The sequence below is a fragment of the Ananas comosus genome, linkage group 20, assembly GCF_001540865.1.
Source record: "Ananas comosus cultivar F153 linkage group 20, ASM154086v1, whole genome shotgun sequence".
In the NCBI taxonomy this organism is placed as follows: Eukaryota; Viridiplantae; Streptophyta; class Magnoliopsida; order Poales; family Bromeliaceae; genus Ananas; species Ananas comosus.
Genome location: NC_033640.1, coordinates 9,245,674 through 9,258,117, shown reverse-complemented (window position 1 = coordinate 9,258,117; position 12,444 = coordinate 9,245,674). Strand labels below are relative to the sequence as shown.

The following is a 12,444-nucleotide window of genomic DNA, read 5'->3' as shown; positions in this document are numbered from 1 at the left end:
TTTTTTTTTTTTTTTTTTTTTTTTTTCCTGTAGTGTTGATAAGTTTTAGGGGGATTGAGAGGCGAATAATTGCCAAAACAAATGGTTAGTAGATGAAGTTATATGATTTCTCTACTAGCTAGATAGAAATTGTTAGATACATGAGAAAAATGGTCACACATTGGTGTGCTATTTGTTTGTCAATTGCTTGTATAAATTGAATTAATTTGCAACTAGGTAAAAATGAAAGAATAAGATCAATCAATGGACTAGTCACAAAACATAATTGGCTTAAGTTGGCTCGAATAGCATGTTACTTAAAAGATTATTTAATAAGAAATCGATTAAGAACATACAAAATAGACCCACCTTTCTTAATTAAGGTGTGCCCATAAAATTTTGTAAAGCAATATATGAGAGGACCTATAAAAAAAGTACTTATATATACATGTAAAAATACAGAAATTTCAAGTATATAAATTTGATATATATACATGTACGTAGAAGAATATAAATAAGTAGCTGATTTAATAGGTAAGCGTAAATAAATAATTATAAATTACATGTGAAAGAAAAGAGCATAACTGCATATATATAATTAATCTACAAGCTTTAGGGGATGAGAACAAATTAAAGGTGACATCAGAATTAGAGGAATAATATAACCATGAGAATACTAATTAGAGGAATAATATAACCAAAGATATAAACCATTAGAGCAACTTTTGATCTACGAGAATTAGGTCCATCAAAAAAAAAAATCGAATTAAAAGCTACAAAACTTAAACGAACTACCCAGCGAGCACATTCATAATTTGGCTTTAAGAAAATTTTTCTTCGCACCCTAGGCCTCAACATAATTTGGGCTACATCCCCACCAAAAAGATGTAATTAATTCCTCTCAAGTGGATAGTTAATGGTGAATGAAAGCTACATTTCTTATTGCCAACTCGGCAGTATCGCAATGGTAAGGCATCTACAATAGGACATGAAAAGAGATCACATCATTTTTAATGATGCGGCATTCAAATCAATAATCAATATTTATAATTATTACACATGATCTAAGGTGTCACGTCTCGGGACCCACCACTGGATACTACTTTCTTTCGAGAGCAGAATTATTCTTCATCCTCGTCGTGTGGATCGGACAAGAATGTATTAACTAGTTGTATGGTCCATCACCACGACATATCACATACAAGTAGGTTTTCTCGATTCACACAAGAGTCCACAGAGTGGCACTCTACCATCCTGGCCATTCAAAAGTCTATATTATTAGATATGACTCTTCTTTACACTTATCCTTCCAAGCAAATTCCTCTTTCAATCTAGAGTTTTCCAATCTGAATAAATAATTAAATAATATTAAGAATTTATAAAATTACGATCTAAACATTTTACGAGCCATAGATTATGTAATGTTGTCGATCGTCGGTTAGAATGTTCTGTCACTGAAAACAACGTAAAAGCATCAAAACTTGATGCTTTTAAAAGTAGTGTAGCTCAATAGCTCAAAATTGAGTTGGAATGCTTTTAAAAGCATCAAGCTTTTGATACCTCCAAATCAATCAGTTTTGTTGATAGAGCATCCGAATTAACGATTGACGGAGTTAACCAGTATTTGTGGTATTTGAACTTGTTAGAACCAGATCTTTTGGCTTTTCTCATATTCCATTCTTAGTGATTTAGCGGTCTCAACTACACCTCATATTTACCCTAAAAACTTTTTAATGTTGATACCACACGAAAAATCAATAAATAACGCCGGAAACATCACAAAATTCAGTCCTCAAAAAGTTCACGAGCTGTTGATCGATTATGTCTAAAACAACTCTCAATTGTCAATTGTCAACTCAGATATATGTCTCATTATTAAAAACAACTCTCAATTGTCAACTCAGATATATGTCTCATTATTAAAAACAACTCTCAATTGTCAACTCAACTCAGATATATGTCTCATTATTAAAACAACTCTCAATTGTCAACCGAGATATATGTCTCATTATTAAAAACAATGAGACATATGTCTCAAAAAGTTCACGAGCTGTTGATCGATTATGTCTATGATTTTTTTCCCCCCTTTCCGAGGCCCTGGTTGTCTCACCCTTGTAGTCTAATTCACTCTTTCAATGAATGAAGCAGATAGCGAGCTATCTATTCTTAAAAAAAAAAAAAAAACATCCTAAATATTTGAAACTTATAGAAGTTTTCTAACTCTAACTCTCAAATAAATAAACTTTTACACATTGGCCAACAAAAACTCTAGGTCCTCCTGCTTTTAGAAGAAGCACATCAACAAAGATTACTCCAAGATGTTAACCCAACACTAACCTAAAATAATGTATCCACCACTACACAAGGAATAACAATAATTAAAGTATCCAAAAGCGCTAGTGCTCAACAAAGAAAGATGCCATAGAAGGTGACTATTGGTAGTGATAGGGCACTCTTATATATCTTAATTTTGTTTGGAATTTGATTAGGCTCCACACAATTAATATTTATGCGAACGTATCCCCACGGCCGCATACTTTTGTTCATGTGGACCATGGCGTGAATCACGAGGACGAGATATGCTAAATGGGGAAAAAAAAATAATTCAGTGGGGAGCTTTCCAATAAAGCCTCATTGAGAAGTTCTTGATGCTGTCTTGTAACAGTTAAACTTTTCTCCTAAAGGTTACTCTTCTTTAAAAAAAAAATATTAAAAAATAGCAAACGAATCTTTATATAAAGGTAAAATTGATATGCGGTAATAGATCACGAGCTCTCTAACAAAGCGTCGTGGGGGAGCTCCCCACTAAAACTTTATCATCCCCGCTCCGAGGCTGCAGCGCCGCAGCGACCTCCACGGTGTCGGCGTCAGCGAAGATCGTCGAAGGCGGCAGAGGAGGAGGGAGAGGGAGAGGACGAGAAGGGCGGGGAAGGGCGCGAGAGGCGTCGTCGTCGGAGACGGTGGATGAGAGTAGGAGAGGAAAAAAAAAAAAGTCGCAGCACGGCCTTAGTGGGGTCGGAGGAGAGGAAGGTGGGCGGTGCGGGGGTGAGGGCGAGGGCGAGGGCGAGGGCGAGAGCATGAGGGTAAGAGGCAAGACGGGCCGTTTTCGCTTCCGTCTATGTGCCCGCTGCCTCTTTGGTGAGAGAAAAAAAAAATGAACGAGAGAAAAGAATAGGAGAGAGAAAGAGGAAAGAGAAAAAGTAATAAGGATATTTTGGTCAGTTTGCTGAAAATTTGGACCGAATCTGCAAAAATAAAAAAGGTGGCCCACTTTTGCAAAAGCCCAAAATTAGTGGATTTTTTATGCAAATTGGCCAATATATATATATATATATAGAGAGAGAGAGAGAGAGAGAGAGAGCAGGGTTGTTGTGCTCTCAGGAGCACGGCGGAGGCCTTCGTGCTCCTGAGCCGTTTTCGATGATGAAAATTTTGAATTGACGATCGGCTCTGTTAGACTTAATCTAGCGCATTTGAAGTTTCTAAAAAATAATTTTTGTAATTTTTCGATATCATTTACCTAGCAATCAAAAGGATTCAAAATCAATAATTTTTAACGGCTGAAAATAAAAATTCTATAAAAAGTGGTCATATAACACTAAAATTTTCGATCAGAAATATTAATCTTGTTGTAGATAGTATAAAGAATTTTGTATCAAAATTTTATCTGATTTGAATACTTCTACACCGTTAAACTTGAAAACGACAGATATCAACCATTAAAAATTATTGATTTTGAATCATTTCGATCACTAGGTAAATGATATCAAAAAATCGCAAAAATTATTTTTTAGAAACTTCAAATACCCTAGATCAAGTCTAATGGAGCTGATCGTCGATTCGAAAATTCCATTATCCAAAACAGCTCAGGAACACGGAGGCCTCCGTGCTCCTGAGAGCACAGCAGCCCTGATATATATATATATATAGTGCTCAACAAAGAAAGATGCGATAGAAGGTGACTATTGGTAGTGATAGGGCACTCTTATATATCTTAATTTTGTTTGGAGTTTGATTAGACTCCACACAATTAATATTTATACGAACGTATCCCCACGGCCGCATACTTTTGTTCATGCGGACCATAGGATTTTTATGCAAATTCGCCTATATATATATATATATATATTATATATAATATATATATATTATATATATATAATATATATATATATATAATATATATATATATATATATAGTTGAACTGGCTCCTATAATAGCAAAATTTTATTGTTGCTACCAGTTTTTTAGCCTTGATCAAACTCTTTTCATTATTCTAACCATTGGATTAAATACTATAACCCAGTGGGACACTCAACTCTAACCGACTAATATCATCCGACCCTAACATTTTTCATCTCCAAGGGTTAAAAATTGATAGCAAAAAGAGCGTTTTACATTAATAGTATTCCAGCCTAATTCTATATATATAATATATTAATATATATATATATAAATTGAGCTATGAATATATTTTTAAGAATTATCACACTCCTTTGGTGCTATTAGGTTTTATCCCTTGGACTACTCTTTGATTATAATAGCGCCTTGATCAAACACTATTCATCTACCACCATCATCTCAACCTTACATCCATCCATCCAATGGCTAAAAACTCAAAAGCAATCGAACTTTTCATGGTGGTCTTTTGAGAGTTATCTGCTAAGGCTCCTTCTCTATGCTGCTCTCTCTTCGTTTTTCGTGTCGTGGTCTCAATCGTATGTCCGATGGGGCCTGCCATATCGGACCAGGTGAGCGATTACAACTTCACACTAATAGGTTCTTGCGTTATGTCCCGTTTGGCGATGCATGGTATTAATAGTTTCTGTTCCTGTTAGGAGTTGTACTTATTGGGGCTTTTTTTGGTGCGGGTGGATTTCGTTTTGCTCGTTCGGGCGGCTACTTTACGTGGGGCCTCGTCGGCGGCGTTGCTCTGCGCGTTCCTCCTTCTTCTATTTATTAGTATTATATTATATAGAGGGTCCGGGCGACACTAGCTTATAATGAGCCTGAACAGCGTGGCTAAGCACCAAAGGTCCGCCGGGGTTAATTGTCACCATTTTGTCCATTATTCACCCGTAGATTCATTACTGAGCAACCAACACACCCACTCAACCCTAGGGGGCCCACATCCAGTACCTGTTAACCGGCACAGCTCTTTAAGCCAATTGACCAAAACTTTGCAGGCACCAGATCACGGGGCTAGTAAGAACATAGTAGCCTTAGTTTTGCTAATTCAGTAGATATATAAGTTGATAGAAAGAAGGGGCACTGGGTCTACCAAAGGGGCGGCCGGTAGAGTCTACAGGGTCCATTCCATGCAGCTCCGTTGAGCGCAGAGGACTAGTTTCATACCAAACACCACTCAACCTGAGGGCCCACACAGTTTCCCCTATACTCGGCACATCGTTCTTGTAATCCTAATGGCCAAAAACTTTGTTGGCAGCACCAGGGCACTGAGGGCAGGTTAATGTAGCGAGTTACGAGTTGCGAAGAGATGGAGGGCCAAAAAAAATGGTAGAAGAAAAAACATGGGGTTAGAAAAAAAATAGATTAACAATTATTAGAAAATAGTAAGGAAGAGAGGAAAGTGCAGCGTGTAACGTGGCTAACCAAAAAATGAAGAAGTGGCAAGGCGTGAAGAGTCGAAACTTAGCAGGTGGACAGAGAAAATTTACCTCGGTTTAAACGAAAATTGACACGGTTTTTGGAGAGAGAAGTACACGGCCATCGATGACTTAGTGCGAGCTCTTGTGCAGAGGGAAAAACGGGCAGCGCATGATATTGAAAGTTCACACGCTTTTAAAGCAATAGCATGCACGGGCGTATTCGCTTCTGGGGCAGCCAAATTGGTCTCCGCTTGGGTATATGCTCTTACAGTGTTGTAGCGTTGAAAGCTGCACAGTCCTCGTAAGATAGAACGTTAGACAGTTGCTCGCGCGGGTTGCATTCTAGGCTGTTTCACTGGGTTGGCACGCAATTTCGCCTGCCTCGGTGATTGCCCCATTCTGTTGTGGAGCGGAAACGTGAGCATTTCCCGTGAAAAGATTAGGAGATTACGGTGCTTTCTTTCGTCTTACATTATCAGGCATGTTCTGTGGTTCTCATTGTGGGAAGCCATGACGAAAAAATGAGGGCAATAAATAGAAGCTTAAATCAGGGCAACAAGAGAATGATCAGAGAGAATTATGCTTGCGCTGAAATGGGGGCAGGTGAGCATCTAAAAATAGTGGAAACACGGAGAGAAAGGGGTGCACACTAAAGAGGAGAAACATTTCAACAAGTTATTTGTAGTATTATTATTTATTTATTCTTATTAAATATTCTGTGGCGTTGTATAAGGGGGGTGCAGTTAATTATTTAATATTATATATGTTATTTATGCATTAGAGGAAAAAGTGTGTCAACAATAGTGTAGGATACATGTTCATATGTTGGGCGGTGAATTGTTGTATAGAGTATATCGTTGCCTTGCTTAATTGGAGTTGCATTGGTTGTATGTATTCTTGAATTTGAGTGCAATTTACTGGATGATTGTATAGATTATTTGGATTTAATTATTGTTTGTTTAAGTATATTGCGGTGTTTGTCTTTCCATTAGAGTGATTATTGCTATCTTTTAAAGTCTACTAGTTTACATTTTGTTTTAATCAGATTCATTTTTATCTTTATTGTCAGTTATTTTATTCTTTATTGTGTATTTTTATTGTTCTATTGTGCTTTGTTCTTTTCTTTTTTCTATTATTTTTATTTCTTTGCTTGTCTTTTTATTTTATTCATGTTCTTCTGTTTTTTTTTTTTTGTGTTTTGTTATTTGTTTGTTTTTGTTCTCGTGGGTTCCCGTCCTGCCTAACGAGGTCGTAACGGAAGTCCTCGTTTTGCTTAATTTTTTGCGCCTGGCTGACTGTGACGGTCGTCCTTAAATCAAAGGACCGCACTCGCTCCGTAGGTTGCGGCCGAAGTACGCGGCAGGGGAGCAGGGTCCACAGGGGTGCGTTCGTCGGGCTCTCCTGGCGAAGATTGTCAGCGTCGGCGGGAGGCGGGCTCTTTGGCAGAGTAGGAGACGAGGCGAAGGACACGGCGGCAGAAGGCAAGTAGGCGGTGTCGGCGGAGTAACAAGTTGAGGGAAGTGCGAAGAGGGAAAAGAAAAAAAAAAAAGAGTTCGGCGGCGGGCCGGGGCAGAGGCGGCGCGGGTGAGAGTAAGGATGCGCCGGACAAAATCGAAGCAGGCCGCCTCCGCCTGTCTCTGCCACTCTCTGGGAAGAGAAAAAAAAAAGAACGAGAGAAAAAAGAGGAGAGAGAAAAAGGTATAAGGGCGCCTCCGCTACGTCTCCGCCGCTCTCTGGGAAGAGAAAGAAAAAGAGCGAGAGAAAGGAAGAGGAGAGAGAAAGAGGAAAGAGAAAAAGATATAAGGGTATTTTGGTCAGTTTGCTGAAAAAGCGGACCGAATCTGCAAAAGCGAAAAAGGCAGCATCGTTTTGCAAAAGTCCAAAATAAGTGAATTTTTTATGCAAATTGGCCTTTGATTGATTTTTAGCAAAAATAATATAAAACCGAGCTCAATTATAAAAAAAAAAAAATATTTATATGTAAAGTTTCAACCATTAATTCGATCAAAGTCTAAAAGGATATATAAGATTTTATAAATTTATTTTTTATATAGAGTTGAGCTAGAATACTATCGGTTGTAAACGAGCTGTTTTGCTACCGATTTATTTTCGATGATAGAACTTCCAAATTGACGATCGGCTCCGTTGAACATGATCTATACCACTTGAAGTGTTTAGAAATCAAATTTCAAATCTTTTCGACATCATTTGCCTAATGATCAAAGGATCTCAAAATTTGTAATTTTAATGGTCGATAAGAGGCGTTTTCTCGTTTAACGGCGTAAAGATATCCAAATCAATTAAATTTTTGTTAGAAAATTCTTTGAACTATTTAAAACAAGATCTATACTCTTGATCTTGATTACAAGACTCCTATCATCATTTTTTTACAGAGTATTCATTTTCAGCCATTCATTTTTCTGTTCACTTGATGGATAAAAGAACAATATCGAAAGTGCGTGAAATTTAATTTCTAGGTAGTTTAAATGGTTTAGATCATATTTAACGGAGCCGATCGTCAATTTGGAAGCTCTATCATCGAAAACAAATCGGTAGTAAAATGGCTCGTTTACTACCGATAGTATTCTAGCTCAACTCTTTTTATATATATCCAATCTAATTTATTTAACGTATTGTTTATTGGTCAGCTCGTGAGTCAGCTCGTGTTTAAAAAGCCAAATATGAGCTAAATTTTTTGATTTGGTACTTTAACGAGTTAGTTCGTCTTCGTCTCGTTACCGAATATGAGTTGATCCAACTCGCTTGTGTTCGGCTCGTTGACACCCCTGCAATATATACCACGGGTACACCCACACGTTCTTCCCACAACAAGTGCCTGTTGACTTTCCAAGCAATGCCTATTACCAACACCATGAGCCGATTCAAAATGCAATCCCTCCTTTCCTCAGTCCTAATAAGCTTCCTGATTTTTGTCACCACATCTGCAGCTTTTCTGGACTTGCGCATTGAGCTAACCCACGTCGACGCCGGGCGCAACTTCACCAAGCCGGAGCTCCTCTGCCGCGCAGCCCGCCGGAGCCAGGCTCGTGCGATGTGGCTCTTGGGAGTGCAAGCCGCCGCCAGCGGCGGCGTCGACCCTACCACACTCACGAAATCCCACATTCTGGTAAGCCCCGGTGAGGGCGAGTACCTCATGGACTTAGCCATCGGCACGCCGCCGCTGCCCTTTACGGTGATACTAGACACCGGCAGCGACCTCATCTGGACCCAATGCAAACCCTGCATCAAGTGCCTCAAGGTTGTGTTCAGAAAACGATCCGAATTAATTCGCTAAAAATTTAACATTTGTTTTGATATCACTTGTTAGAGCTTTTGAGTTTTCAAGAACTCCTATAATCAATTTATCACATGTTACGATCGCAGGCCACACAACTATATAATATATATATATATTAATTGAGTAAAAAAAAAACTTAAACAACTAGAAAAAGTTACCTGATAATAATAATTTGATAAGCCGAATATCTTATCTGTTTTGGATGTATAATTAAAGAATATTTAGAATAAAATATTCATGCATTCAAATAGTACGAACGGCTTACCAGGTTCCGGCGCATCTCTTCGACCCCTCGAAGTCCTCCACTTACTCGGACCTGCCCTACGCCAGCAAGCTGTGTCAGGCCCTGGAGATCGACAATAGCATCTTGAGCGCGGACCAGCAGCACTGCGTCTACATCTACAGATATGGCGACCTCACGTCGTCGATCGGCGCCCTCGCCACCGAGACCTTCACCTTCGGCTCGGTCGCGAAGGTCCGGGTCCCCGGCCTCGGCTTTGGCTGCGGGCACGACAACTGGGGCGACCTGAACGGCGGGTCGGGGATCGTCGGCTTCGGCCGCAACCCTCTCTCGCTCATCTCCCAGCTCGGCATCCGAAAATTCGCCTACTGCTTCACCCCCCTACTCCAGTCCAAGCAAAGCACCCTCTTCTTCGGCCCGCTCGCCGACAACTTAGGAGGCGGCCCGATACTCACCACCCCGCTGCTCCAGAACCCGAGCGTGCTGACCTTCTACTACGTGTCGCTGCTCGGAATTACGGTCGGCAAGAACCGGCTCAAGATACCGAAGTCGGCGTTCGAGCTGAGGAAGGACGGCACCGGCGGGGTGATCGTCGACTCGGGGACGCAAGTCACGGGGCTCGTCAACGTCGCGTACAAGAAGGCGGCGAAGGCGTTCAAGTCCTACGTGAAGCTCCCGGTGGTCGAGGACAAGACGGGGTCGTTCGGGCTATGCTTCAAGACGCCGACGAACGACACGGCGTCGGTGAAGGTGCCGCAGCTCGTATTCCATTTTCTGGGCGCCAACATGGACCTGCCGAAGGAGAACTACATGTTTCAGAACGGCGACCGCGTGCTGTGCGTCAACATAGCCAACAACGGCGATAGCTCCGTCATCGGAAATATACAGCAGCAAAACATGAAGGTGCTCTACGACTTGGAGAACGAGAAGTTGTCTTTTGCTCCCGCTCAGTGTGACAAGCTTTGAAGGTAGCGCCGTTGTATACCGTTCTCTACCGGCTGAATATTGTAGCATGGCGAAATGCTCCTAAGTTCAATATAATTCTAAGTTCGAGTGACGTAGAGTTTCTAAAGTATTGAATGAATAAATGAATGAGGGAGTAGTAAAAAGAAATGAAATGTGTACATGTTCTAGTTGGTTAATGATCATTTTTGTGCCTATTATAGATACTGTACTCTCTCTTTTTTTTTCCTTTTGGTGGATATACTTGCTGAAATAGTAATGATACATATGTATGTCTCAAACTGCATCATGATCAAGTAGGTTTTGTAGTTAATAAGGGATTGGTTTAGTTTTTTGAAGGTTCATGTCTATTTCTTCTCCTATCAACAAGATATGTGCACCGACCGTTCCTATTGCAAGTGGTAAAAAACTTGACAGTTGATATCCGAGGTTTCAAATTCAAATCCTAGTTGATTTATATTTTTAACTAAGTTTATTTTTTTAAAAAATAAACGAAGTCGGTAGCATGCTACCTTTCTCTCTCTCTCTTTCCTAAAAAAAAAACAAGGTATGTGTGGAATTGTTTTATAATAATGCTTCATTTCCATGAAGAGAATAGGACATGGAAAAAAAAAAAGAAGTAACTTTCTCTTGTGTTGTTTCGACTAAGGAGGGAAGAAGGGAGAATAACTTTATCTTCCTTCTACTCCATTTCTCTTTACTTCTGAAAAACGGAAAAAAGGGCGACAATTATGAAAGATCATTTTCTCTCAATTTTTCTTCATTTCTCTTCTTTTTTTTCTCCTCAAATTTTGATCCAAACGTGAGAAAATTATTTTTCTTTCCTAACTGTCTTTTTTTTTCTCTCTTTTTCACTGCATCGATACAGAGTTTTTTCTCTCTTTTTCACTTCATCCATACAGAGTAGAAGTAATCGTATCTGTATATATCAAGATGCACTTGAAAATCTTGTTGATAAAATCAACTTTATACGTATTTTATAATAAATTAGTGGTTTAACTTTTCAAACTTTAATTCGATACTCTAAAAATTTTATAGAAGTTAAACTTTGAAAAGATAAACCAATTATAAGTTATCGCTATATATATAGAACCAAATATATAGTCTTACATTATGGAAAAAAAAATTTCTTCTCTTCTGTTCGACTTAGGATTGGTCATGGACAACTAATCAAACACTATAATCAAGCATTAAAATACATTAATAATATTTAATCAATAAAGATATCCGACTTCAAAATTGAGTAGAGACCAAATAGTGTGCATTGAAGATGGAACCCTGACATGCGGTTCACAGTGAAATCCGCCTACTCAGCGCTGAGCGACGGGGGCACAAGGGACGTCCGAGTGAGCAAGATTTGGAGACTTCGAACTCCACTAAAAGTGAAAGTGTTTTGCTGGCTCGTCTTTAAGAAGAGGCTCCTTACAGGTAATAACTTTATTAAGAGAGGTTAGACTGGCAGCACAAACTATGTGTTGTATGGATCTGAAGTGGAAACTTTAGATCATTTATTCACATGATGTGTTTTTTCTAGATTTCTATTGGTGATGACCTAGGCAACGGTACAGCCTAGAGAAGTGGGAAACGATGTGCACTAGGTATGCGATAGATGGATGGGTGGGTATGGAGCACGGTTAATGAGTATTTGGTTAATCGGATTAGTAGCCTCTTGGTGGGTCACTTGGGAGATCAGGAATGGTATGATCTTCCGAAAGGCCCAGTCGGCCCCTCGACTAGCAATCTACAAGACAAAACAGTTGATGATGCTTTGGGAACAATCTCTCTGTAACGAAATAGCGAGATCCGTCGATTGGAAACCCACTACTTCAAATAGTGGATCAAGAATACCACTAGCCCAAGATCATACCAAACTAGAGAAGAAGAACAAGAACAATGGAGAACAAGAAATAACTTTCTCTTAATTAAAAATAAAGGGATTCTCACACATATAAGCTAAGTCCAAAAAGTGGTGAAAATACTATTAAGTTCACATGTTCTCGTAAGGTGCATGCATGCTACTCACATAAACCAAGAGAATTGGTCACATAAACCAAGAGAATTGGTGAGTTCAAGATATTAGCTCTTGGGTCAACGATAAGAATGCAAAAGGGTGTAGAAGGTTGGAAAGTGTAGTATATTTATAAACTAGTTATGGGACCCGCGCGATGCGGCGGAAAGATATTATCACGGTAAATTATTATAATTTTAAAATTTTATTGTAAAAAAAATTAAGAAATAAAATAAAAAATAATAAAAAGATTGGAACACAACCCTTAAAATAAAGGGACACCTTTAAGGTTCACCATTCACGTTTAAAAATATAAAGATATTAAAAATTTGATTGCAAAAAAAA

At 39.1% G+C, this 12,444-nt stretch overlaps 1 protein-coding gene across 1 annotated transcript; it reads left to right on the top strand.

The window, feature by feature from the left end:
- On the top strand, positions 8,397 to 10,407 carry LOC109725344 (aspartic proteinase nepenthesin-1-like). Its single transcript, XM_020254501.1, has 2 exons — positions 8,397 to 8,848; positions 9,156 to 10,407. Exons 1-2 carry the CDS (start codon positions 8,444 to 8,446, stop codon positions 10,092 to 10,094), a joined length of 1,344 nt encoding a protein of 447 aa, XP_020110090.1. The 5' UTR covers positions 8,397 to 8,443; the 3' UTR covers positions 10,095 to 10,407.

Excerpts from the sequence above, each read along its gene's own strand:
- LOC109725344 (XM_020254501.1), top strand. The coding sequence starts at position 8,444 with ATGCCTATTACCAACACCATGAGCCGATTCAAAATGCAATCCCTCCTT. Across the intron at positions 8,849-9,155 it reads CCTGCATCAAGTGCCTCAAG|GTTCCGGCGCATCTCTTCGA; the intron begins GTTGTGTTCAGA and ends ACGGCTTACCAG.